Source organism: Castor canadensis, chromosome 8 (genome assembly GCF_047511655.1).
Source record: "Castor canadensis chromosome 8, mCasCan1.hap1v2, whole genome shotgun sequence".
NCBI lineage: Eukaryota > Metazoa > Chordata > Mammalia > Rodentia > Castoridae > Castor > Castor canadensis.
The window spans coordinates 135,862,050-135,889,529 of NC_133393.1; the positions used below are offsets into that span (position 1 = coordinate 135,862,050).

Below are 27,480 nucleotides of genomic sequence, written 5' to 3' on the forward strand. Positions count from 1 at the left end.
CAGGTGCTTTGCACGGAAGCAGGCTGGGTGGCAGACGCTTTTGAAAAAACAGTAATTACTAAGCATTTTATCATTTCTATTCTCCTTCCAAGTGTGGTTAGGCAGCCCTGCTTCCTGTTAATTCTGCCTGGAAAAGATTATTTGCCACTTTCCCTATGTGAGATGCACTGTGACCCGAGGGGGTCTTTCAAATCCCTCCTGCCTTGTTAGCCCTGTTCTTTTCTCTTTATTTTTACTGAGGGTCTCATGCTAGGGAAGCACTGCCTACTGAGGTAAACTCCCAGCTATGGTCCTCTGTCTTGTGCCTGGGCCTGCTCCCCTGGAGCAAAGGCAGGGCAGAACAAAGCAGGCAAGTGGAAGCCTCAGGTGTTCGCTCTCTTCAAAATTCTGGGAGGTTAACTAAGATGTAGTCTCAGGACAAGGGGACACCCGTGCTGTAATATTCAGGCCTTGGGTGCCTTGCTGGATGTAGGGCCCTGTGGATATGACGGCCTTTTTCTCACAGTACTCACTATGTGTAATGACAGGATGTGTTTGGCTGATACTGTCATTATCTTACAGGTGAGGAAACTGGGCCTTAGTTTCAGTGTCTCATTCAGAGCAGGTGTGGATCTGGGGCTGAAGTCTGAGGTTGTTTGTAGAACCCAGGCTCTTTCAATTGCATTGTGAAGCCCTTCATGATCTCTCCTCTCCCTGGTTTAACAGAACTGCATGTTTCCTTTCTAGCATTTCTTTGTGCCTTCTCCTCCTTACCCTGTCTCTGCCCACCTCTGAGAATAACTGGTGGGAGGAATGGATTTGTACCATTGTCCTGAAGCACAAAATAACCATGGAACATTATCTCGGCTACAAAACCTGCTAGAAACTTCTTTTGATATATAGATGTATTGAAAAAGTACCATAATAGTGCATTTTTTATCTTATAATATCCCACTTATGTGTTTTGCAGTTGTCATAGATCTAAAACTCTCAATGCTTTGGTTACCCTAATCACTTTTTAAATGCATGTCTTATAGAACCCACTGGCAATATAGTGTTCCATGTCTGCCCATCAGGGCCTAAAAATGTTTACGAAACGTCCGTTCCTGCCAGCACCCCAGCAAGTACTTCATGTCCCTCACAATACTGAGCTATGTGCTTGGGAAGCAATTACAGAATTAACACATAAAAGAAAATTAAATGAGGACATTCTTTGCTGTGGCCTTGTATGCTGACATTACATGCAGCTGCTCAGTCCAAAATAACTCAAATTGAAATCGGAATCCCATAAACAAGTAACGTTCCACTGCAAGTTAATTTCAAAATAGAAGGTCATTGTTCTCCTCTGGCATTCAGATAGCATTTCTTCCAACAGGAAACGAGATTAGGAATTTGTGAGTTTCTTAAAGGAATTTTAAGCTCAGTGTAGTCTTAAAAGGTATGATGTTAGCTGGTGTGGAGAGTCTTGGCCATCACTGGACTGGTGCTGCAGGGACCCTCGGGAGTCTGAGAGGAGTTAGTTTCACCTGTCCAGGATCCATGGTATAGGAATGAGCACTGGCTCCAGCTTTTAACTTAGTTGGCATTTTGTATTCTACGTAATGTGGACTAACTTCATGGGGAAACTGTAACAGTGACAAGAGTCCTGTGATTTGTATTGCATTGAATTCACTGGTGCCTCTCGACAATTTTCAGCAGCAGGTAAAGTGGATCTTTGGAGCTTTTCTTCTGTCTTTGGTGATCCTCCAGGGCTTTCTGGAGCCCCTCCTCAATACTCCCCAGGAACCCAGGGCTGGCTTTTTTTTTTTGGAGGTGCTAAGGATTAAACCTGGGGCCACACACATGTTAGGCAAGTGTGAGTTCAGCAGTTACTTCTGTTATTCCTAAAATCTAAGCTATAAGGAAAGCAGCTGATAAAATGGCCTACAATCTGAGTATCTTTCTATATTCAGACTTTCATGGTAGAGGCCCAGTGCTAGAACATGGCTAGGACTTCACAGTGGAAATACTGCCTCCCTCTGCATCACCCACCTTTGTGGGATGGTGAGGCCAGTTCTCTACCTGTAGGATGGCCCAAGTTCAAAAACTCTGCAGCTGCAGATTGTGTGGAGAGTGGTTGGTTGGCTTCCTCCTTGGAGAAGAGTCACACATCAATACGTGGCTCCTTTGCAAATTAAAAGTTGGTGCCATCTTAAGATACATGTTGTGCCTCAGTTTAAAATTAGCCTCCTTATATGTTATTAGCTTTTCTTTCTAAGCATGTTCTAAGGAGATCAGAGATTTACAAAGGCACAAGAGAAGAACTGGGGAAACGCTCACTCTGACCCTCCTTTGGGATGGACAGTTTGGCAGCTTAGTGCCTTCCCACAGGGAGAGATTTTTGCCTGACTGCTGCCTTGCGTCATGCTGAGAAACAATCTGCTCTGGTGAGCGCAGAACAGAATTGTTTGGACTGGCCAATTAATACAGTGGTTCTAAAAGGGTGTGAGATTATGCAGTAATGAAGCCTAGAAACTCTTGCCCCATCCTATAATCTGAGCTCCACCATTTAGAGCATTTCACCTCAGGCTCCTCCTTAACTAGGCTTTTTCTGAGGGAGAAACTGCCTGTCTCCTCCAAAGAGGGCCATGGCTGAGGACTAACTGGAGATGGTCCACAGGGTACCTGATACTGAAGACCACAGCACACATATCTAATGTGGTCTTAATTGACTCTAAGTTGCTTAGGAGAAGCATGTGCTATTAAAAACAATGTGTGAGTGTTTCGGTAAATGTTCTGGATTATTTTGTGTCTAAAACATATAACACATGTTTGAAGTTGGCATTCGAAAACAAAAAACAAAAACAAAACCACAAAACAAACCCTGGCCTTGCACTATTGTTAATTTAGCCAATTGGAAGATTGAGGAGGGGGGTCAGCACAAGAAGGCCAAATGTGACCTAGTCCTCAGTCATTGCTGGAAGTGGGAACTAGGTCACTTCTTAGAAGACCCTGCTGCACAAGAAGGCCAAATGTGACCTAGTCCTCAGTCATTGCTGGAAGTGGGAACTAGGTCACCTCTTAGAAGACCCCGCTGATCTGAACAAAGGTCTGTGACCAAACAGTTGGAGTCCTCCAGGCCAGTTCCCTGCTGGAGCTACCTCCGAGCTACGGATCTACAGAAAGTTGATGTGATTCCTCTAAAACATTTTAGGATTAAATTTATTCTAAGTTCCATTTTTAACTCAAGATTGTTTTCTGCTTCTTCCTTCTTAAATCAGGATTAGTGATTTGTTTCCTAAATTGTTAGGCAGTACATTTATGCATTTCTAACTAGGCATCTAAATCTTCCCTGTGAACTCAACCAAAGCTATTTATTTATTAGAATAAAAGGAAAGAAATGCTTCACTGGAGAGTTCATCTTTCACATAGTCTAATGGGCACTAATAGGAAGGGAAGAGTAATTAACACATAATTAATTATCCATTGTACTTTAAACTAATTGGTGGAATGTAGCTGTGGAGTAATAGAAAAAGCATTAGTTTAGGGAGCAGGAAAACCAAGTTTTGAATTCTTCTCCATGAACCACAGGCTGTGTGACTGTGGGCAGCGCTCAGCCAAGGAGGCCTTCATCTCACCAGAGGAGCACAAGGGGATGCATGTTAGGAGACAGTGTTGGGGAATAAAGTGAATGAAAGCATCAGATATCAACAAAACCAAAAAACAACAGTAAGTTGTGTGTTTGGGTGAGTCTTAGTACAGACTTAACGGCCACTAGTACCTAAAATGGTGAGACCATCAAATACACTTCCATTTCACAAATCCTTTACATCAGACCAAAGAGCCCCACCAAGACAATACTGCCCAATGGGGGAATGAAAACAAAACTAGAAAGCAGCACTCTGGAGTTTATCAGTGCGCTCCTGAAGCCAGTCTCTCAGCCTTGGCTACAGTCTGGTCCCACCAATGAACACTTACAGTATTCTTTCTCCTACTTTCTAAATATATAGTCTTTCTGTTTGACTTCCCAAACAGTAACTACTAGGCTTTTGCCCAGATTCACCCAATCTCTCTCTCCCCACTGTCATATTGGGGAAGATTAGTTTCAGAGTTTGTTGAAGTGAACGCTCTCCAATTCCTGTCATAGGCAGTTTGGTGCCACCTGCCACCAACATATGTACCTTGCTTTTGCTCTAGATTTTGAATACATGCTGAGGGCCACACTGCAAGGACATGAAAATCCTTTCATGTCCTTTCTTTATTTGGAGTCATATTTACACAAAATTATCTACTGCATATCTTCTTGTGTAGATGCTTTCATAGAGTAGTGACTGGTAAGCAGAAGGTCAATGGATACTCATCTTATTGCTGGTGAATGAATCAGAATTGTCTCCTAGAGGTCCAGGACTATTAACTTCTACATCCCTCAATGTGTCCAAATGCAACATACTCAACAGCCCTCTCCCTCATTGCTCTGATGGTAGAGTGTGAGTCAGAGTGGATGTTAATGCAGATACAGCCAGTTGTACCAACAACAGCTGGTGGAAATGACCCTGAAGACTGCAGGAACTTCTCAGGGCAAATACCCCTTGTTTAGAAATTGTCAGAATCCAGCTCAGCCCAGAGAGTGGCAAACTCATTCACCGGAAATATGCTGCTCTTCAGGTTTTTCAAATGCAAATAGGGTAGAGACAGTTGCTCTAGGTTAGAGGGAAAAAAATCCAAGTGCCAAAGAGTTTGTTTAAATTTAGATATAGCAGATAGCAATGGTATCTTCAATGTTTTAGAACTTCTTAAACAACTGACTATAACTTGAGGATAAGGTAATTTTATGTATCAGGAACTAACGTTGTCGGCAAGAGATAGAAAAACAAATCAGCTGGGATTGTTTTGATCTGAGCCTCTGCAATTGTAATCTGACAACATAACTGTCAAGAATATATGGCAGAGCTGAAATTGTCATTACATGTAAGGCTTGAATATCATGTGGCCATTGTCAGTCAGTATGATAATGCCACATTAGAAGCTTTCTGCCTAGGTTTCAGAATTTTTTCTAAAACAGGGAGGTTGTTTTCCAAAGTAGATTTGGGGAGCTCAGGCTTATCTGGCTGCTGATACAACAATCTTACAAAACACCAATTAGGAAAACTTTTAATTGGTTGATTCAGATGCTCGAGTTTATTACAGACACCAAAGAATCACTACCCAGGGGACTTTTCTCTGGCATTTAAATCTAGTTGCCTTGGTCCTAAATTACCATTGATGAAGTTCACTTGTTTCATGCCTTTCCCTTTCACTCCTCCAAAATGGAGTGGGTCTGGGTGGGAAGTCTGGGCAGGCAGTGCAGAAAGCAAATGCAATTCACCACTAGTGACCACCTCATTTCTCTTCTTTCTATACTGTATCATTTGAAAAGATGAGGGAATAAAATACATGGACCTTTAGGGCTTTGTGAGGGGGAGCCAGTCAGCTTTGAGTTCACAGCGAGTAAAAGCAGTTACACCTAAGCACCATGATTCTGTGGTCTTGGCCCAGAAAGGAACTCTAGAATACTTTTCAAGTAAAACAACCCAGTTGCCCACACTTGACCTCAGAACTGTGAATAGTTCCCACTGTGAGTACAAAAGCACAGCATGGCCTGAGCTGCTTTTCTGAATGTGTCTCTTAAGAAAATAAACAGTTGAAACTCTCTTCCATTTGGGAATTAAATGCAGTTAGAGAGTATGGAAAGTCAGAGGATGTGTCAGGTGCTAAGTACATGTACTAAGGGACAGGACACATATATCTCCAGAGACATGCAAAGACAAATGCTCCAGTCTTTCATCTGTTAACATTTCCTCTGCTGAAGGAACAATGATATTGTGACTTTTCATTCTGTAAGTGATTTTTTTTCTTGTTTTTAATGCACTCTAGTTCCAAAGGGACATGCCAGAGAAGTAGGTGTCCCAGTCTATTAGAGACGGCATCATGAAAAAGTAAATGCAAAATATGTATAGTAATTCCAGATCAAGACGCACAAATAAAATATGCCTCTCTATATGAGAGAGAGAGAGAGAGAGAGAGAGAGAGAATTTACAGATATAATTAGGATGCATCAAGGTAGCAGGAATGCTAGGATTTTAGATCTCAACTCAGTACAGTATCTGGTGTTTAAGCCAAAGAGAAGAGTGGCACTTACCTTATTTGTTGCATCAATAAATTTGACTCCTTTATATGAGACTGAAAGAATAATAGTAGGGACCTTCTTCATTTGCTCTGTAGACTTCTGAAATTAAAATTAGAAAGTTGTTACAGCAATGTGTGTTGCATGGCAACTGAATCACATAATTTTTCCTCTTGAAAGATAAAAATGAACTCAAGCTAAAAATCACACACACACATACACAAACATACCCCAAACACACTCTAATTTAAATGTTTCTCTCTCTTGGGGTTAGCCATGCTTTGGTCTTAGAAAGTCATTGTCTTGTACTTAAGGATCTAAACAGCACTGGCCTGGCTGCTTCCTGTGGGGGCACCACTGGCCAGAGGATGAGGAGACTGCGTCCATTCCTTTTACGAGAGTCAAACCAGTCACGTTTAACTCCAAGGATGCATTCAGTGTCAACAAAACACATGCCACTGCTGCCCCCTTTATTCCTAGTCACTCCTGTTCTTCAAGGCACGGGGAACATTTGGATATGGACTTAAAGCAAGGATTTAAAACACATCACCGTGAGGTTTTTTTTTTTTTTGAACCTGGCCAAGTCTACAGAGGTTGCTATCATATTTATAGCAGAATCGCACGTAGGATATAATACTGCTCTATGACAACTAAGCACCCCAAGAGCTGCATGGATTTTGAGCCACAGCAGCACATTGGACAGTCCAGGCAACTGCTCTATCAGGTAGAGCTGCCCATTTCCCTAGGTTCAGTGCTTATGAGAGGTTCACATGGGCTTAATGTGTGTAGGGTTTGTAGCTTCTTCAGTTTCATGCAGCTGCAAAAAGTTTCTCCGTAATTTAGTATGTGCCTTTTCTGTTTAGTTTCATCATTCATCACCAGTCACCAGCCTGTTTACTTCATTTTCCTCCATGGAAACTCTTAATAATCACATTAAACATCAAGAAGAACTTACCTGACAGTTAGCCTGATGGATTTTCCAGAGAAGACAGGTGGGAACACAATAGGAGAGAAAACACAGGAAAAAGGTGAGAAAGAGGAAACCATTTCAGTAATTCACCAACAGCATAAATTCATTAAAAAGTAAAGGACTTCACAAAAGGAAAATAGGTTCACAGAAAGATGCAGATGCAGTGAAAGTATTATTTTAGGAATTGCTGCAGGCTTTTGCAAGCTGCTGTCTCTCCTTTCCTTTCTGTTTTCTCATTCTGTTTATTGCATTGTACCGTCTTAGGAATGACATACAAGAACCTTTCACTCTGAGCTTTCAACAATAGCTATCTTATGTGTATTAGAGGAATCAGGGGAAAAAATGAACTTTCTTGATTTCATCATTTATATTACCCAAGGTTCCAGTTTTAAATTCTGAAATGTGACCAGAATTAAAGAAGGCTTTTAACTGGACAATAAGTGAAATTAATTGTATTCAATAATGATAATTATATTGCATCTTTCAGTTGACCTCCCACCAAAAAAAAAAAAAGGTGTTTCACATTGTCTTGATGGTTTTAACCATCAAGTTCTTTTTTTAGAGCTATCTTATCTGCTTCAGAGACAAAGAAGTTTACTAAGAGTATTATTTGCTAGTTATTATTCCACGTAGCATTGAAAAAAGGAAGCTCTCTTGAAGCACTTTTTAACTAGTTTTAAAATTACCAAGACTTGTCAATTTTCTTTTGCAATTGCCAAAGAGATATAATGAAAATGGAATATAAGATTATATACTTTCATGTTTTTAATGATTTTTCTCAACCACTTCTTAAAAATGTGCAAGACAAATCAAAGGCAAGGCTACAAGAAATAGCATCCAGCATGCTGGTTTTAAGGCAATTCTGTAAATAGGGCTGGGTAGCACCCACAGTAGCGTGGTGGACTGAACTGTGTGAAGAACTCTTTGTAAAACATAATGAGTTGGAGCAAATCACCTCTTGTAATAAATACGCTCTCCTGGACAGATCTATCTGTGACATGAAACAATATGCAGCTAAATTATGATGAAAATACTGGTATTTTACTGAGTATCAAGAAAAACACATTTGCTATCTGTTCAGCAATTGAGAGGTTATTCTGGGCAGCCCAAAATGCTCATCATTGGAAAAGCTCAGTGTCCACTTCAGGGATGTCAAAATTGTGTGTGATTGCTGTGGCTGGAAGTGGCTGCCTGAGTGAGTGCTGTGCTGAGGGCTGTGAACCTGCAACTGAGCTCAGTGGGAAAGAGGACTGGGCATGACATTTGCTATGGAAGGAGGAGGAGAAAGGGTAGCAATGAGGTATACAAGGCCATTCCTCACATACACACATACATGTATTTCAGATATAAGAACAGTCACAATGCAGCAAGAGAGATGATATGAACAGAATGCCTTCAGAGTAGTGAACAGGGATAGTCTCATTTCGCATGAGAAAGCAGGGCAAGTCTTCACTCACTGACTTATTTGTTTATTCATTCAACAAACACTGGCTGCTTGCTAGGGGTGACAGAGCTGGCTTTGAAAGGATGAAGAGGAATTTTCCAAGTGACAAGAGGGGACAAAGTGGGCTATTTTTAGCAGCAGAGAATCTGCTCCCGCACACATACAAGTTATAAATGAGAAATACTATGGTGGGTTTAGGTAACTGTGGGAAATGAGGATGACACAGGTTTGGAAGGTTGTGACTTCCTCTGCCAAGCTTGGAAGTTTAGACAGTGGCACAAGAGAAAGACAGTTCTGGTAGTTGTATGGAGGATGGAGACTAGGTACAGGGAGGCAGGAAGCTGTTGTGTAAAACCAAAGGAAAGACCCTAAGCTGCTTTGAAGAACTGGCAGTGGAGAACAGAGGGAGGAGCCGGGATGCTGATGAGGAAGGGTTGAGGGGATCTGTTGACTGATCTGCCAGGAAAGACGAATGAGTGGGACAGTGTCACAGACGGAGCATTACGAGAGACAGGAATACTGGAGGGAGAGGTGCTTTTGCAGGGACATAAGGGAGATGCCTTTGCATGTGCTCAAGTGTGATAACCAAGTGGAGATGTCCAGAAGGAAATTAAGGATGAGAGTCAGATCTGAAAATCCACCCGCACTTTGGGGTGGTCTGAGAGGGAAGCAGGCTAGGTGGCTTAAGGAGGGTTAAGAATAGAGGTAAGGCATTGCCTTACCTCTGAAGAAACAGTGAAGGAACCTGAAATAGAGTTGGAGAATGCCAAAGACAGTGTCACAGAAGTACTCAAAAGGCCTAAAAAGTAGCGCCTATCATGGTGGCCGGCACACATAGGGGTTGCTACTTTTATTGAGCATGCTGGGTAAGTTCCTGGCTTCAGCAACAAGAAAGATTTGTTGCTGGGTTTTACAAAGAGCAGCTTCAGAAGAATGAAAGGTACAGGCATGAAGAGAACTTAGTGACTATCGCCAGTGAGAGACGTGAAGAGTCAGAACAATGGATAGGCCAGGACACCTGCTCTAAGGCTGACCAGTGGGCCTCGGTCATGATTTTTGTTATGATTTGAAGATTCCACATTTGATGCTTGGCCAAGCTGAACAAAACCAAGAAAAGGTAAAAGATGGCCATTTCTTTTTCTTTGTATGTCCCAAGAACCCCTGCAGGCTCTCTTAACTGGAGACAGCATTGTGGTGTCAGTGGGGGTGTCGAACATGACTTTACTATATTCCATTCCAGAGCCCAAACTGTAGTTCTCTTTCCACTGAGTTACAAGATGACAGACATAGCTGGCCACTGAGTTTAAGGGGGACCATGGGAGGTCTTCAAGATCATACTTTCTGTCTGTAAGAGACAACAATCCAACTTCTTTTTAGGGGGATTTTCTGATGGTGTACTTTGACAGAGCTTTCAAAAAAGCCTTTTTGTACATAATTTTAATGAAAGATGGATGTGCATAAAAAGAAGACAAAAATACTGAGTCTTCAGGAAGCCCAAACAAGGAGGCAAGAAATGCAGTAAGCACTTGCTGCATTTCATGAGGGCTTTACAGGAAAGGTGAGCACAGAGCTCCAGTCTGGTCACAGGCAGTCTAGGTCCCACCTTTCCCATTTGCTCTCTAGTGCTGCAATAACCATTTTCTCCTCCTTCTTGGATGAAGGTCCTGAGAACACTGATCTGGTTACAAAGCCCATGCTCAAGTAGGACCAGCTTTTAGGATCTATCTGCATGCTTTGCTGGGTGTCTGCACAATTAATACTCCCATATGTTCACATTAAAAATTCAAGCCTGAGGCTGGCAGAGTGCCTCATGTCGTAAGAGCTCTTGCCTAGCAAGCGTGAGGCCCTGAGTTCAAACCCCAGTGTCACCAAAAAAATTGAAAAAAAAAATTACAAATTCAAGCCTGCACCTGTCAGCCCAGTTAAATGGGAACTGTAAATAGGAGGATCACAGCCCAGATTAGTCTGGGGATAAACATAAGACCCTTTCCAAAAATAACTGAAACAAAAAGGGATGGGAGCGTGGCTCCAGTGATAGAGCACCTGTCTAGCAAGTGCAAGGCCCTGAGTTCAAAGTCCAGTACTGCCAAAAAAAAAAAAATTGAGCCTTGTTTATTTGTATACATAGAATTCTTTTCTTTAGGCTCATTTTCCCAGTAAAATGTTCAGGGCAAGTATTACTTATGGTTCACTCTGATTTCTAGTCTCTTTTCCTTGTCCTACACTCTTTGAGCCTTCCTAGTTACAAAACAGACTCATTTGTAACGAGAACCTCAGAGGACCTACGCAGGAAAGATTCATGGGTAAGGGCCCAAATTAACTTAAATTTTGCCACCTCTTGCTCTCCTGTACAAAAGCATTATAGTGATATTCAATTGCATTTTGTTCATAATTTCCCAAGGTTTTTGTCCTTTTATTATTTCAAGAGAAGTAAAAAACATTTATATAGAGATGTTATATTTCTGAAATCAGTATTTGGGTTTATGTTGTCTGCAATCATTAAACAGAACCAAATCATAATTTCATACCTGGAGGTGTCCACCTGACATATTGTTCTTAATAAGTAATTGAATACTTTTGGATCTTTTGTTTTTGGCAGTGCTGGAGTTTGAACTCAAGGCCTTGTGCTTGCTAGGCAAGTGCTCTACCATTTGAGCCATGCTCCTTGTCTTTTTCTTTTTTGCTTTTTCAGATAGGGTCTTTTTCCCTGGGGGCCAGCCTCAGACCACAGTCCTCCCACCTGTCCTTAGCTTGTTTGTTGAGAGGGGGGTCTTGCAGACTTTTTGCCTGGGCTGGTTTCAAACTTTGATGCTCCCAATCTCCGACTCCTGAGTAGCTAAGATTACAGGCGTGCACTATCACACCCAGCCCATTGGATAATTTTTAAAAGGAGGGATACACCAAAAAAAAAAATAATAAATTTTTCCTTTTTAATTAGAAATTAGGAACTCTTTGGTGTCAGGTCAGAAGTCTGGTTTTTTTGTTTGTTTTTGTTTTGGTTTTTGTCTTTTAAAGTCTTAAATCATGTCTTAAAAATAAGTACAGTTGTTCCTCAGCATCATGGGGGGATTGGTTCCAGGACAAACCTTAACAGCAAAACCTGTGGATGCTCAAGCGTGTAATAAAATATAGTTGTATATAAACTATGCACATGCTGTCATGCTTCTTAAATCATCATTTACTTATGATACCTAGTACAAATGTGAATTCTGTGTAAGTAGTTGTTATACTGCATTGTTTAGGGGATGATGACAAGACAAAAGGGGATATGTTCTATACAGGTACAAAGTCGTTTTGTTTTTCAAATATTTTCAATCTGCAGTTGGTTGGATTTGAGGATGAAAAACCCATAGATATGGAGGATCCACAGCAGTTTCTCTCTCTCTCTCTCTCTGAGACAGTCTCAGCCTCCTAAGTGCTAGGGCTATAGCCCTGTACCACCATGCCTGGCCTATAGTTTCTTACCCTGAATGCGGGATCAACAGTGTGGGAATATTCCTTTCTGAGTGGGTGGACTCACTGATAACAGAGCACAACTGCTCAGAATATGAATGAGAACAGAGAGCACTTCCCTTGTGAGCCATTGTGTGGGGTGGGGGTCAGAGTAACACTAATGTTCCTAATTAAGAATCATGTGTGCCAGCAGCAGACAGAGGGGAAAGGGTGAGGCAGTCCGTGGGGGACACCCCAGCCGGCTTCCTTACAACACCCAGGTCACCCGCAGTGTATCTGAAGCACAGCCTGGGAAAAGGACTTCACATGGCTACCCTGAGAATGCTTTCTAGCTAAACTCCTGTGCCGAATCACAACTGTTAATTTTGCCATATAGTACTTTCCTTAGATAGTTACAAAGCTTAATTATATATTTGGTTTCATCAAGAAAATTAAAATAGGCTCAAACAATTATGTTTGGTAGCCCTCAGTGACTTTCAAATAATCGAAAAAAAATACAATATTGTGGTGATTTTGTATGTAGTAAAACTAGCTAGGTTGTGGGGATTTTAAGGCATAGAAAGCAGATCGCAGAGCAGCTATTTTAATGAACTCTCTCACCTTTGAAACTCAGTGTGAAGGTTGCTTTCTGGGGAAAGGCTGCCTGGGCCTCCTGGGCTGACAGGGTCGTTTTCTTCCTGTTTCCCACCCCAAGTCCACTGCCCTGGGTCTCAGGGGCTCTCCTTCCCTCCCTACATCTACACTTGTTTTGATTTATCTCCCCCATAATCACCAGCACACAGTCTTGCAATGAATCCTATAAAGTCACCATTTTTTCAAGTAAAAATGGCTAAAGGTACCATTGTGCAGGATTCAATTTCAGGGCTGCTAAAATCTATGCCTGTGAAAGGAATGAATCTTTGGCCAGGAGCATGAAGCCAGTGTTAGAAAGAAGAGCCACCATGTCAACCTTTGCACACACTGAGACCTCAGCAGACTTCAGAGAGCCCTGGAGTCCAGAGCCAGAAAAGAAGCCCTGGGAGGCATGGAGGAGATGGAGAAGGCAGAGAAGGCAGATGTGATTGCAGAGTTACCAAGAGGTTCCTAGAGGTAGAGAAAGAAACAAAGATCCCCTGCGTTTTCAACCTCAGGGACAGGGGTAGGTCTTCAATTCTGCAACAAAACAGTGGCCCCCACCGCAGGCGTGCGTGCAGAGAAGCAGGAAGGGCCTCTTGGGAGGGCAAGATGATTACTGGGGGCAGCAGGGACGTTGCTCCCTCTGGATGGCTTTAAAAATAGTTTGGGCTCTCATCTGTCACTGATGAGGGAGGGTGAGTCTCATTTGGGAAATGAGGCTAAATGACCTCTCAAGGGCTTTTCTGGTCATAAAATCTCTGGCACAAAGGCTGACAAAGAACCTGAGACCATGTGACACAAACAGGCAGTGGCAAGTAGCCATGCAAACCACTCCTCCTTGCTGACCCAGTGTGTACTGCCTGTGTACCTCACAAATGCTGGCTGAAGTCTTGGCACAGCACAAAGTGGTCCCTCCATCTCTATTCCTCCAGCCCCAGCTAGGTTCCAGGCAAAGAGGACAGAATGCATCTACCCAGAGCAGCTGATCTACACAGTGGCCTCAGCGCTGAGTCACTGCCTTAGTGACTCTTCAACTTTTGAGTGCACCTCAATTCCAAAGGCTGCTGGGCCCCACTCTCTGAGTTTCTGATTCAGGAATCTGAGGTGGGGCCTGAGAATTTGCAATTCTAACGAGCTTCCTGCTGCTGCTGATGCAGCAGTCTGGGGCTCACACATTGAGAACTGTTGCTGGAAAAACGCAGTTGATCAGTTTGATTGAAAGTCACTGTCAGGACTGTGCTCTGCTGCTCTGCATGTAAACTCTGATGCATCGCCTCCTACATTGACTCAGAGAGAAGCTAGTTTATCATACACACGCTTTCTCCCCTTGACAAGTGATTTCCAAAACTCCATCGTTAGCATTTAGCTACAGCTCTTGGTCTTGAGAGCAATTAGCAAGAATTATTTAATCCTTTTCATAGTTTCTCAGGGACTGGGAAGCAGAAAACATTCTTCACATAAAATAAAGAGAAGTCATAAAGACGGATGCTAGAGTTACCTCCGGAATAGATGTTGATAAAATACAGAAGGCCATGCACACAGGCAAGATGTATGGCTTCTCATAAAGGTTCCTAGCCCTCCCTCAGCTAGGATAACAAGCACGGGCCATCACTGTGTGCTCGTGCACTGCTTCTGGGCGAATAAACCAGAGCGAGTTTTCTAGAAGGCTATTTGACAATAGTTATCCAAAGTTTTGAGATGTGACTACACTTTGGCCCATCTGTTCTACACTTAGAGGCTTATTCTAAGGAAATACTCAGACCTGTTGCAAGATTTAGGGCAAGGGGATGTCAGCCAGCCATGTCAGTTATAATTTGAAAACACAAAACAAAAGAAAACAAACTGGAAATGACCCAATGATCAATCAGAGAAGGGAATTGGTTAAATAAATTTTAGTTCACCTATGGATGGGATATTGTAATCAACCACCACAAATAATATTGAGGGTGAACACTGGCTAGAAGAAAATATTTTGGACTCTGGTATTTGAAGTAGATTATAAAATAGCAGGTACAGGATAGTTCCACTTTTCACTGGAAAAGTGATGCCCATGAATGTGTAAGTAATCAGTCTACAGGATCACACACAAACAAGGTGTTAACAGGGAGGTGGTTATCACTCTGGGGTGATAAAATTAACAGTTGTTTTTATTTCTCCCTTTTGATCTCGGTTTTAAAAGTGGATGTCAATGAGTGTATATTGTGTTTGTAAGAGAAACAGAATAAAAATTTAAAAATTTATGATTCTAGTTTAAAAAGCCAATCATGAGCGCATGAAAGACATATTGAGTTTTTTAATCCATCACTTGTAAGTATAACTTCAAATTTTATGTGTGAGTATTCTCATGTGCACATGTATGTGTGTGTTTGTGTGTGTGTGTGAGCTTGTGGTCATCTTGATTTTATGAAGTGATCCTCTGAAGAGATCCTTCCTCCAACAGGCACTGCAATGCAGTGAACAAGGGTGCAGGAAGGGTTGGGCATGGTGATGCACACATGTAATCCCAGGTACTCAGGAAACAGAGATCAGGAGGATCAAGATTTGGAACCAGCCTGGGCAAAAAGTTAGGGAGACCCCCATCACTACCAATTAAACTGGGCACAGTGGCACAAGCTAGGCATGTCAGTGTATGTCTGTATTCTCAGCTATGTGGGAGATGTAAGGAGGATCACAATCCAAGGTCAGCTGGGGCAAAAATTCTAGACCCTACCTGAAAAATAAACTATAGCAAAAAAGGACTGAGGGAGTGGTTCACATGGGAGAGTACCTGCCTCAAAAACATGAGGCCTTGAGTTCAAACTCCAGTACTGCCAGAAAAGAAAAGAAAAGCACAGGAGGGCTTGCTTGGATTCCTAGTTTACGTCCATCTCTCCCTTGCTGCGTGCCTTACTTAGTTATCTCATTTGTAAAACAGGTATGGTGATAGCATCTTTGCAGAGTTGCTGATAGGATTACATAAAAGAGTTCAAGATCTAGCACTGTCTACGTGGTAAGCAACAGTAGATTTTACTACTCTTGATATTCTGAGGAGGGATGCTCTCACTTAGAAGGCCCCTTTCCAAAGCACAGCAACCCAGTGCCAAAACAAAGTGGAAACAAAAGCAAAATTTGTGAGCACAAGTGAACACTGTCTGCTATATGTTGATGGCAATGAAACACAGGTGGTGATAATAAACATCCAACAGAATATGGGTCAATAAAAATTGGCTCATTGATGACATACTGATTGATTGATTGGTTTTTTTGAGACTGAGTCTTACTGTGTAGCCTCAGGCTGGCCTTGAACTGTCCATCCTCCTGTCTCAGTGTACTGACTGCTAGGATTACAGGTGTGTGCCATTATACCCAGCCAATGGCAACCAACTTAATCGACATATTTTAGAAAAAGAGTTTAAGACAGTGGGCTTAAAATTAAAGACCCAACAAGCCCATGAAATATTTCAATGATGTGGTATAGTGAAGGTGTCACATGGGAGAAGATCCAGTAATATGAGCAATAAAAACAAAAATAAAAGATAAAGCCGGTGAGGGATAAGACGGATGGTGCTGTTTAGTTTTCCAGTGGGTAGACCCCTGAGAAAACATTCACAGAGGAGAAGGCATAAGTGAGTAAAGATCACCAATAAGGAGTCAGAAATGTGGCTACTTGTGTATACTGCTGTTTTAACACACATGCAACATATACTTATGGACCTAAACCTATAAAATCAGTGTAGCTTGCACAGTATTTGGAAGATACTGAAAGATAAAATATATAATTCCTGTTCGAGGTCAACTGACAATTTAGTGAGACTTGTGTCAAAAAAACCAACCAATCAAACAAACAAAAAAACAGTGTTGGGGACATAGCTCAGTGGTAGAGCTGCACACAAGAGGACTTGGGCCCAATCCTCAGTACCGCAAAATAAAACATCTAAACCTTAGCATGTGTGAGGCCCTGGGTTTAATCCCCAGTACCAGTAAAATAAAATAAAATAAAATGCAAAGAAATCGATTCTTCCCTGAAACCTGAGCAACAGAGACATTAAAGACAGTTGTTTATAAGTTTTTTCCCAGCCTGGTTCCCAAGAAGTAATTCTTGAAGTTGTTTCTGTGAATGGCAATTCCTCACAGAAGGAGTTTGCATAAAGACAGAAGAACTAAAGATGATTTTGGTTCGAGTCTCTTCTAAGGAAGGAGGAGACATTTTATTTGTCCACCTAATTCTAATGTCTAACTTTTTAAAAAAGATTTCAGCCCATTTCCACGACTGTTTCTTTGAAAGCATGGGAAGGAGAAAAGATAGTTTCCATACTTGAACCAAAGTACAGACTATTATTCAGAAATCTACACATCTGCAAATTCATACTTTAGAAGTCCTTTCAGCTTAAAAGTCTAAAATTCATAAATTGAGGGAAATGATCCCATGAGACTTGAGGCAAAACTACTAATGCTTTGGGGAATAAGTTTCCAAAACCTTAATATCCTAGAAGATTCACCTATTCATGAGTTAAAAATAACCTTGAAATATTTACTCCTTTACATCAGGAAAGGAGATTTCCACTGTGTCCTAGTCAAAAACAGATACTTATTTTTCTTTTCTCTCATATTTTTTAGAAGAGCAATTTCCTTGACCACTAACACCTGTGAATGACACTAGCTGTCAATCATGGGTTTAGAGAAGATAAGATTGTACAGAGTATTAAATTGAATATAATAGCCTACCTCTTACAACAGCAGATGTTCCCTAATGGTGTATTTAATTTAATTAAGGAAGTGATGGAGTTCTGTATATTAGTGATGATTAAGCCTTAGAGCAAAATTCAGGGCTGGGGGTGGGGTATGTGTAAGCCTGGGGAGGCTAAGCCAATCAGAAGTTCACCCGCCAGAGTGAATCCTTATTTAACCAAACACAGAGTGCCTTGGCATCTTCAAAGTGGAATTCTCTGAACTGCTGAACTGCTAAAGCGATATACTTACTGTTTGGAAAAATTCAGTCCTATGGACACATTATTTAGAAGAGGCAACTCCCCATCTAGTTAGATACAAATTACCTCCAAATATAAGATTGTAAAATTATAGGTACCATCTTATCAACAGTTTCCCTTTTTCATTTTTTTCTCCCTTTTGGAAACGGTCTTTAACAAATGGAAATAAAAGGTTTGGATTCTCTCATGTATTGTAAGAGAAAACTATAGAGTAGTGAGAGGGACACTACCTTCAGAGTTGGGTGAGAACAAATGAAGTAATCCCAAGAAAATCTATCCACGAATCTATCCACTTTTCAAATATTTGGAAGAAGAAGCCAACATATTTTGACACGTTGCTGAACTAGACACTTTATAAGCGTTATTTAATTCAGCCATCACAACACACTGTAAGGGAGCTATTATAAAGCAGATGTAGAGGATACAGTAGACATGGTTCCTGTTTTCAAGGGGAGGATGGTATGAGCCACCAGGCATTGTACTGGGCATCAGAGACTCCATGGGAACCTGGTGGGAGGAGCATCACATTCAGCATCCCAGAGCTAATGCTGCCCCTCAGAAACTGTTTCAGAAGTGAAGATAATGCTTCTGTGTGGATTTAGCTAAGAAATCCAACCAACAACACAAAGGCAGCACTAACTGGATACATTCAGATTAAACAGGTATCTTTCACAACTCTTCACACATCAGTAATATATGTTTTCAGACTTTTCAATCTTAAATAGAAATGTTTGTAAAGCTGTCATGGAAAAGAAAATAAGCAGCCTGCCTCTACTAAGGAGCAAAATAATTCCTGGAAATCATTCTACCTAAAAGTATACCTTAACATCAAATTTTATCTAATCTCAGGATTTTATTAAAGAAAATTTCAAAAGAGAGCACAGAAATGCAACTTTACTTAGTAAAAAATTATCAGGGTTTAATGCAAGTTTGTATTGATTCTTCTTCACTAAACACAATTTAGAAGCTAATATTAGGAAGAGAATCATTTGGAGTTTGCATCTGGGGAAAGAAAAATCTTTTTTTTTTTTTCTGGCGGCAGTGGGGTTTGAACTTAGGGTCTCATGCTTGCTAGGCAGGTGCTCTTACTGCTTGAGCCACTCTGCCAGCCCTGAAAGAAAAATCTTAAAGCAAATATTTGCATACAAACCTTAGAAGCAGTCAAGACAAAATGATGGATACATGACTTTACGTATTTGTCAAAACCCCAAACACCGTATAACATAAAGAATGAACTCTAATGTGACTATGAACTTTAGTTAATAATACTACTTCATTATTGGTTCACAACTGTGACAAATGTACTACACTAATGCAGGACGTGCGGGTGGTGGTGATAGAGAGGGTACATGGGGAGTCTGTAATTTATGCTGGATTTTTCTATAAACCTAAAACTGCTCTAAGAAATAGAGTACTATTAGGACAGTGAAACTACTTTATATGAAGATGGTGGATACAGGTCAGTGTTAATTTGTCCAAATTCACAGAAGGTACAATACCAAAAGTATTGTACCTTCTTAGGTAAGCTGTGGACTCAGGTGATAATGATGTGTCAATGCAGGTTCATGAAATGTAACAAATGCACCACTCTGGTGAGGGCTGTGGATAAGAGAGGAGGATGTACGTGTGTGGGCGCAGGGTGAATACCGGAAATCTCTGTACCTTCCCCACATTTTTTTTTTCAGTAAGCTTAAAGCTTCTCTAAAAAGAGTGTATTAAAAGTAAAGTCTATTAATTTAAAAATAACTTGAGAGTATGAAGGAGGGAAAAAGATTGGTCCACCTGAGCAAACAAAGAGAGAAATGAATCCATATTGTAGAATGATGTGAATTAAAGTACCATGTAACATGTTAGTTTATTATGACATATTTTTAAATTGAAACAAGATTTGTAATAAAACACCAGGAAGTTAGTGAAAAGTATCTTTATTCCAGAACCGAACGGGACCTTGGAGACGAATGAACAGGTTTAGATAAGCTTAGAAATTAACCAACTGTGACAATAAAACACTAAACACTTCTCAGGAGAAAGGAAAACTGTGCTTGGGTTCTGCTGGAGCAAAACCAAACGTGTTAAAGGCAGTGCTGTGGGACAGAAGCATCGTAAGTTACTAAGGATGCAATAAGAACTTCTGGAAATATGACTTATGCAAGCACAATGGAATGCACTCCACATTACGAGACATATCTGTCCCTACATGGTTTAACTTGGCCAGCACTGATCTCATGGGCTATTTGAAGGTTCCTAGAGATCTATTCCTTACGAACATAAATGATCTGTGTCTTTAGCTGTTTCAAAACCAGAACAATTTATGTTCCAGTGCACATTAGAGAGGTGGTCTAGCCTGGAGATTCACAGTGTAGGTGGTGGAATTAAACTGCCTGTGTCTAAATCCTGACTCCACCACTTGCAGGCTGTGTGATATCTGGGCAAGTTACTTAATTTCCCATGATCTTTGTTTCCCTGTATGTAAAGTGAGGACCACAGTTAGGGCTGAGCATCCCTGACCTAAAAACGTAAGTGCTACAGTGCTCCACAATTGGGAATGTTCTAAGTGCTGACATGAGGCCAACAAGTGGGAAAGTATGCATCTGACCTGTGCAATCCAAACACAGGTGTGCTTTAGACAGTGCAGAACACTAGCTTCAGGCATATGTATAAAGGTGTGTATGAAACAAAAATAAATTTCCTATTTAAACTTGGGTCCCATCCCCAAGATAGCTCATGATTCCAAAATCTGGAATTTAAAATTTAAAATTTGAAGCATTTCTGGTCTCAAGCATTTTGGATAAGGGAAAAGTACCTACTTGATCGATTAAGTGAAGTAAGGTACCTAATTCTCTTGGGTGTCAGACACAGGCTAGGCCTATAAATGTGAACTCCTGTTAGCCCTAATGACCTGATTTTAGGAGATCATGACTCTATGTCACATTCAGGATCATCTGTGATGATCTCTTAGGCTGATGGCAATGGAAAGACACATCTCAGGTGGTACTTGTACTGCTTTGGGGATAATTACATATTTACAGGTTGTTCTCCATGGGATTGGCAACTCAATGAAGGTAAAGCCAACTCTCAGTCAACTTTGTTAACAAATATCTTTCAAAATCAGGAACACTCTGATTTACTTCTTACTGGGAAGGAAATTTTAATTTTGGCAGAAGTGCATACTGTTGAACTGAAACTTTTTTGTTTTCAGTTGAAAAAATAAATCAGGTAAAGTCTTAATCTAGCATACTTTGGCCTAATACTATTATCGAATATTAACTTTTAAGAACACTGTGTCCTGAAGTACTTCCCATGGGGGTGGGGAAGCTCATTATACTGGACCTGGATGCTAAGGTGCCACCATGTTGAAAGCAGAGAAAATAACTTTGGGTTCAAACTGAAAATTAACTGCAAGTTGAGATCCACACCATTTGTAGTTGGTGAGAGTTCTAATTTACAATATGATCGTGCCAGATAACAGATCCAATCTGGCTCTGGCTGTGAAGGGCTCCAGTGAAGGCGGTGAATTGCAACTTGGCTTGAGGTTTATTTAATCAAGATGGAAAGAAGAGTTTATGATGTTCTAAGAAGAAATGAAGTTTCTATTTTCACATAAACTACCTAAAATAAACATTAAGGACCTTATACCAGAAACATGTCCCAAAGAACTGAAGAATGATTTCTAAGTAGACAGCTTTTTCTAAGTTTCATTTTGAGCAACAGACAAGTATTTAACTCAATTATTCTCTCCTGAGACTATTAAAATGGCTTTGCTGGTGCTATCAGGATGTAATTTCAGATCCACTCAATTTCCAGACATTGACTGAAACTCAAATCACAGGTCTAGTGTATTTCAAACGATACCACACACAGACACAATGCAGTATTCATGCTGATGAGGAACACTGAAGGAACTGGACTCAGGTAATTTAGTTGATGGTATTAAGCCAGAGATGCCAAATTAATTTCTTAGACATGTTTGTGAATATCTCCGAGTGATGACTGAGAAACATTTTCCCATTTTCTGTGTTTGGAAGTGATGCAGTTTAGGTCAGATATGTGTATATTTAGAATACAAGATTCCCAGATTATCCAACCAGGAAAAAGCCTCAAGATTATCTCATCTAATGTCACTTTCTCAGAATGAAAACAGAGGGTTTCAGGGCAATTTAGTGGTTAGAAGCTTGGGTTCTGGAGTCAGACAGACCTAAATTCTAACCTGGACTGTCAAATTACTTGTTGTGTAACCTCATGAGAGTTATTTAATCTCTTTCAGCCTCGGTTTCTTCATCTGTAAATGCGGATAATAATTACTCTAGAGATCACTGTAACTGCTCAGTAAATGTTTGCAGCTATCTTATTATTATTATGAATAAAAAGTAACTCCTGAGGCAAGAAAGCAGAAACAGCACTATAACTTAAACATGTTTCATTTAAACATGGTACCGAGGATAAAAATTCACTGGCACTACCTCAAATAGATGGGCAACAATTTCTATCTTTTTGCTATTGAATTGATCAAAATATTAAATCAGTGATTATACCCTGAGATCTCAATTTTATGAAGATTCACACATATTTAGCACCGCATGACCAGTGGACACTTCATCTTTATCTAAGTGTTTTAGTTCAGTTACAGGCTTTTAAATCTTTCCCACCAAAAGCTGCTCATACAAAATTGGTGCAAGGTATATTGGCCACAAATAAAGGACAGGATTCATTCTCTACTGATGCTATATTTGACTTTGTTAGTTGTTACATTGAACAATCCAATATTCTTACTTTGTACTTTCATTCAGATGTGGCCATGTCTGCTATACCTCTCCAAGAATAAGAGGTAAAGAACGGGAGAAGCTCAGTGGTAGCAGAAGTGATGGGGACGTTGGTTAAATAGATGCCTAGGACTCTAGTGTCTGCTAATCACAGGCATTCCTTTGGAATTGCCATTTTTGTCGACCCTTAAATGTTTGATTCAACTCAGAATTGACTGTTTTTTCTTATACTTAAAAAACCAGAATAGTTAAGAAGTCACACAAAGAACATTAGCTTTATATAATGCATTCCTGATACTTTTGGTTTTGATAATTTTTTAGTTAATTGGCAGTCTTGTCAGTAAATATTCTCACACTGTCAAATGGGTGCTTAAAACATTTTCTTGGAATAAACTAAAGATCATTTTTTTTCTCCAAATCTGGAGAATGATAAATGCATATATAGCTAAACTTCAACTCTTTAGAAAGAATTAAGAGCAAATGTAATACGCTATGACTACATCAAAGAGATGTAAACTACAGTGAGTAAGCCCAAGTACAAACATGAACAATGCCCAGACACCTTTTTATGTAACACCAATGTGATTCAGCAGACCAATGGATGAAGAAAATAATAATTTCAAAGGTGGCAATTTGTATCCATACCCAGCATTTAGTATCTCAGCTACTGGAAATAAAAGAGTTTGGCAGACTTACCCGCATTTTTGCACACGCATCTTGGGTTGACTCTGTTCCCCTAAGCTCTTTTATCAGCATAGAACCTAAATACTAAAATAATAAAAAAAAAAAGGAATGATTTATTTCAAGAAGAGTATAAGTATCAGTCATGATCTAAAAACAAATTATGGAAGTCTACAAGCTATAAGTTGCTGATAACTTAAAAAAAAACTAAGAGTAACTAATTCTTATGAATGCATTCATAGAGAGAATGTAGTGAAATTAACCATTAAATATTGGGGGCTATAAATTGCTCTTTATAATGAAACTGTAGCATTTTCTAAAGATACCATCTTTCAAATCATATTTAACTGCAAAATGGGGGCATCTAAAAATGTTTTCCCCCTTTCTTTCGAGGCAGCAATGTCTGCAAAAATAAATCACGCTACACCAGTGTAATTACAGGGCTGTATGAGACAGCTGAGAAGCTAAGCTACATGTCTCCCACTTGGGCTTAGCAGACAGCATAGGTAATTAACATTAGGCTGTCTTAGGCAGAGATGCAGTTTTGGACCCCTTCTATTCCCAGCTGTGTGCCCCGTGGTTGATCCACCTGAGAAAGGGACTGGAGGGGACAGGGAGTCAGAATGCCATTCTCAGTTTCGCTGCTGACATGGCTAAGTCCCTAGTGCAAAGCGGCACAAGTTGGACTGGATGGAGGTAGGGGAGGGATGAGAAAATCTCCTCCCCAGAATTGTGAGCCATTTTGCTGTTTAGTGATGGCACTCAACAACACCTTGCTACTCCACACCACTCACTGTCCTGCTTCTGGCTGAAGGCAAATAGTTTTGAGCAAAACATTTGCCTTTTTATCAACTGACTTATCAATCTTTTGAAGCTTCAACTGGGTTCTTTCCTTTTGGCATTTTTCCCCTCCCCAATGCCCTTAAAAAATTAAAGTGCCCTATACATCTTTTTTAAAAAAGTGAGCTAAAATAATTATTTTAGTGGAGACTTAAGGACACATCTTGCTTAACTGGAGACACCTGGTACATCCCTGGAGACCCAGGGATGGGAGTCAGTTCTGTGACCCAAGGATGCTACTGAGTTCACAAGGATGTGCAAAGCGCAGAAGCAGAAGGTTTGGTCTAGGGCCTTGAGAAAACGCATGGTCAGAAAGGCTCAGGGATTTGGGGTGTGAGCTTTGGAGGAAGTAATTACCACCCTGTAGTTTTTGGGCGATTATTGTTGATAGAAATCCAACGCTGCCAAGATAAGCAAGCAGTAAAAGAGAAGAGATTTAGCATAGGGGAAAAAAAGCTCAAATTGAGAGGAGAGAACCAGAACACCCACATCTTAACCAAATTAAGGAAAACGATCTTGGTGAGATCCTTATCTTTTAAGTTCTCAGAAAAGTTTGCCCTAATTGAAATGTATCTTAAAGAGAGGAGGTTTCAATGCACTGCTGAGGGTTCAGCCTTTTTTTCTGCTGTAGTCATGACAACCACCACCTGCCCCAAAGCCTACGGAATCTTTTGAACATTTACCTGTTCATATTATTCACAATTCTCAGCTAAACATAACTATTCCTTTCGCTCTGAAAAAAGAAAAGAAAAAGCCCAACCTAGTAATGTAATCTTGGTGACGAGAAAGAATCTGGTATTCAAAGTGGCAGATGCAATGTTTTGAGATCATTGGTGTAACTGAGGATGTCTATGTGTTCTATGTTTGTACCCCTTCATTTCACATTTTTTTATTTATTTATATTTTTTGCACTGCTAGAGATTGAACCCAGGGCTTTACACATGCTAAGCAAGCGCTCTCCCACTGAGTTGCTTCCTCAGCTCTACATTTGCATTGAAAATTGTGCTTTATCACGTTTCTTCTGAAATATACAACTCTATAGGAAGGCAAAACAGATCTTAAGATGACAAGATTTAAAGGATTACAAAGCTCTATTTATTTGGACTTTCTCTTTGGATAGAATGCTACTTTCAGAAAAAAAGGAAGGAGGAACATTTTAGAAATTTTAGTGGTGGACAGTTTGGTACATTTTTGTAAGCAAACCTAAGCAAAAACATACCCTCTATACCCACCTGCACCTAAGTCCTGAATTCAGGGCAACTTACAAAAGCTTTGTAGTCACATGACTGGAAGATGAGCTTTTCTGGGTGATGCTGCCAGTACTGTACTGGAGTTGAGGCTGTGGCTTCATTTGGAGGTCGCAAGGTGATAGATGGTTCTCCCCAGTCTCCTGTCTGAAAATGACATTTATTCTAGAGGCAATATGACAATAAGCAAAGTCCATTCCCTCTACCTACTTTGATTTCACTTTACACGTGTGCTATACACATGCAAATGCATGTAGGTACCTTATATGCACATAAGTCCTGGTTATTATGTTTTTATATGTATTAGTGTCCTGTTTCCCAAACCTGAGTTCATTTTTGAAGTGTGAAGTTGAATTATTCTATTTTCAGAATGAAACCCTAAGCTAAGTAATTTTAAGAGAAAACATGATATTAATGATTTACTAACTCATAATTTTCTGTAACAGAAAAGAACATATCATTTTTGAAGTAATTTTCTGTTTTTAAACTTTACTGTTTGAAATTTTTTATTTGAATTGCTTTTACATTAGAATCTACAGTTCTGTAAATTTCAGTTCCCAAATGACCTGTGCCATGTACTTACAAATCTGGAGAAATGATTCTCTTAGTATGCTACTAAACAAAATGTTAAAGCAAAACTTTACCAATGGGTGAAACTAATTTCTCTCATTGAAATTCAACTGTGTTGATAGAGTGCCACTGTGATTGCCTTGGATCTATTCCACTTCCTTTCTCAGAAAATCTAAACACCAATGAAGTACCAAGTCTGCTCATGTGTGCGTATGCATGTCCTTGAGAACCCTGGTTCACAGATACAAGCCATCACATAAGATGACATGTCATGTCATAGATACACCCACCAAGACCTAAGACAGAGGACCTCCTCCCATCACCTCATCTGTCACTTTCCATGAGGCTAGTCTCAACCTGTTTTATTACTACAAAGGCTTAATATGAGCATTTTTAAAGTCAAAGGTCTTTTCTGGACTCTAACCTGACTTACATCTCATACATGGAATATTTCTTTTCTTTTTTGTGGTGGTACTGGGGTTTGAACACAGGGTCTGGTGCTATTTGAACCAGGCCTCCAGCCTTTTTTGGTTTTTTTCCTTTCTCTCTTTTTTTTTTCAGATAGGGTCTCACGCTTTTTACCCAGGCCAGTCTTGGACCACTAGCCTCCTACCTATTCCTTCTGTGTAACTGGGAGTAAGCTGTGCAAACAAACACCCAGTTTCTTTATTGAGATGGGTGAAGTCTCACTAACTTCTGCCTGGGCAGGCATCGAATTGTGATCTTTCCAATCTCCACCTCCCTTGTAGCTAGGATTGCAAGAGTGTGCTACAGTGTAAAGCCACAGACTATTTCTCACTCTTCCTTGGTAAAGATTTTGGTTTTTTAATTTCTCAAATGGACATAGCTAAAAGTAGACTATAGGCAGATTTCCAACAGCACTCTTTTTCTAACCTGAATTTGGCTGGCCTTATAGAATTATGAGAAATTACTTTCCTCAGGCATTAGAAGAGTGTAAAAAGGTCTCATGAGCTCTAAAACCAAATAAAATCTTGGCCAGGAACCAAATTCCATACAATACTAGCAAATGAGTTGATACACTGTGGGGTTTTTTGAGGAGGATTTTCAAGGTTCTGTATAAGAATGCATACATTCAGATGTCTATTTTGGGGAGAAAAAGGCACTTCTGAGCTTTCATTACATTCATTAAATTCTTTTAAGATCTAGATATATTAAAGGTTAAGAACCACAGGCCTCCAGGAATGGTGCATATTTGGAAGAAAAGGCTAGCATTCCAATTTTTTCTGTGTAATTTAGAATATGAGGTAGATGGGAAAGACAAAGTGTGAGGCAAAGGCCTTGCCTTCTGGGAATTTCTAACTGGCTTTGAAAAATGAGAAGAAAAACTTGAGAGTCCTTTAGGAATGCAGGCTTGAATGATTCTCCCATAGGTGGCTCACTTCTAATCACAGGAAGTGCAAAGTTAGCTACCTCCTTGCCCTCTCAAAGGTGTGTGAATGGCGAGACTTCCTCCAGCTCTTTCTTGCTCTATTCTGTTCTCCGTGTTTGCTTTGTTCTAGCTGCTGACTTACTTGTGCATTGCTTTATCCTCATAATCACTGTCTGTTGATATTTTTAAGACTTTACCTGTGATATTAACTTAAGCATTTTTATCTGTTTTATGACCCACCCTGACCCATTCTTGAATTTTCTCTTTATATTTTACCATGGGCTTTTATCTTTTAACAGCAATAACTGACTGCAATTAATTTTAGGATGAAGTTTTCACATTTTGATATTTTTTCCTTTTCTCACAAATGTCTAGATCCTTATTATCTCTCTAGTCTTTATTTCAACTGGCTATAATTTTCT

At 40.2% G+C, this 27,480-nt stretch overlaps 1 protein-coding gene across 19 annotated transcripts in view; it reads right to left on the reverse strand.

The window, feature by feature from the left end:
* The window catches only part of Anks1b (ankyrin repeat and sterile alpha motif domain containing 1B), a 1,133,346-nt gene that overhangs the window by 21,811 nt on the left and 1,084,055 nt on the right, over nt 1–27,480 (reverse strand). For 10 of the 19 annotated variants that reach the window (XM_074084193.1, XM_074084191.1, XM_074084192.1 and 7 more), the window contains 4 exons: nt 25,117–25,245; nt 23,027–23,098; nt 7,077–7,088; nt 6,137–6,223 (listed from right to left, as the gene is read on the reverse strand). In XM_074084193.1, coding sequence (XP_073940294.1) covers nt 6,137–6,223; nt 7,077–7,088; nt 23,027–23,098; nt 25,117–25,245 — 300 coding nt within the window. Of the gene's footprint in view, nt 1–6,136; nt 6,224–7,076; nt 7,089–22,825; nt 23,099–25,116; nt 25,246–27,480 lie in introns of those variants that run through there. The other 9 variants (XM_074084185.1, XM_074084188.1, XM_074084184.1 and 6 more) reach the window with 6 other exon arrangements.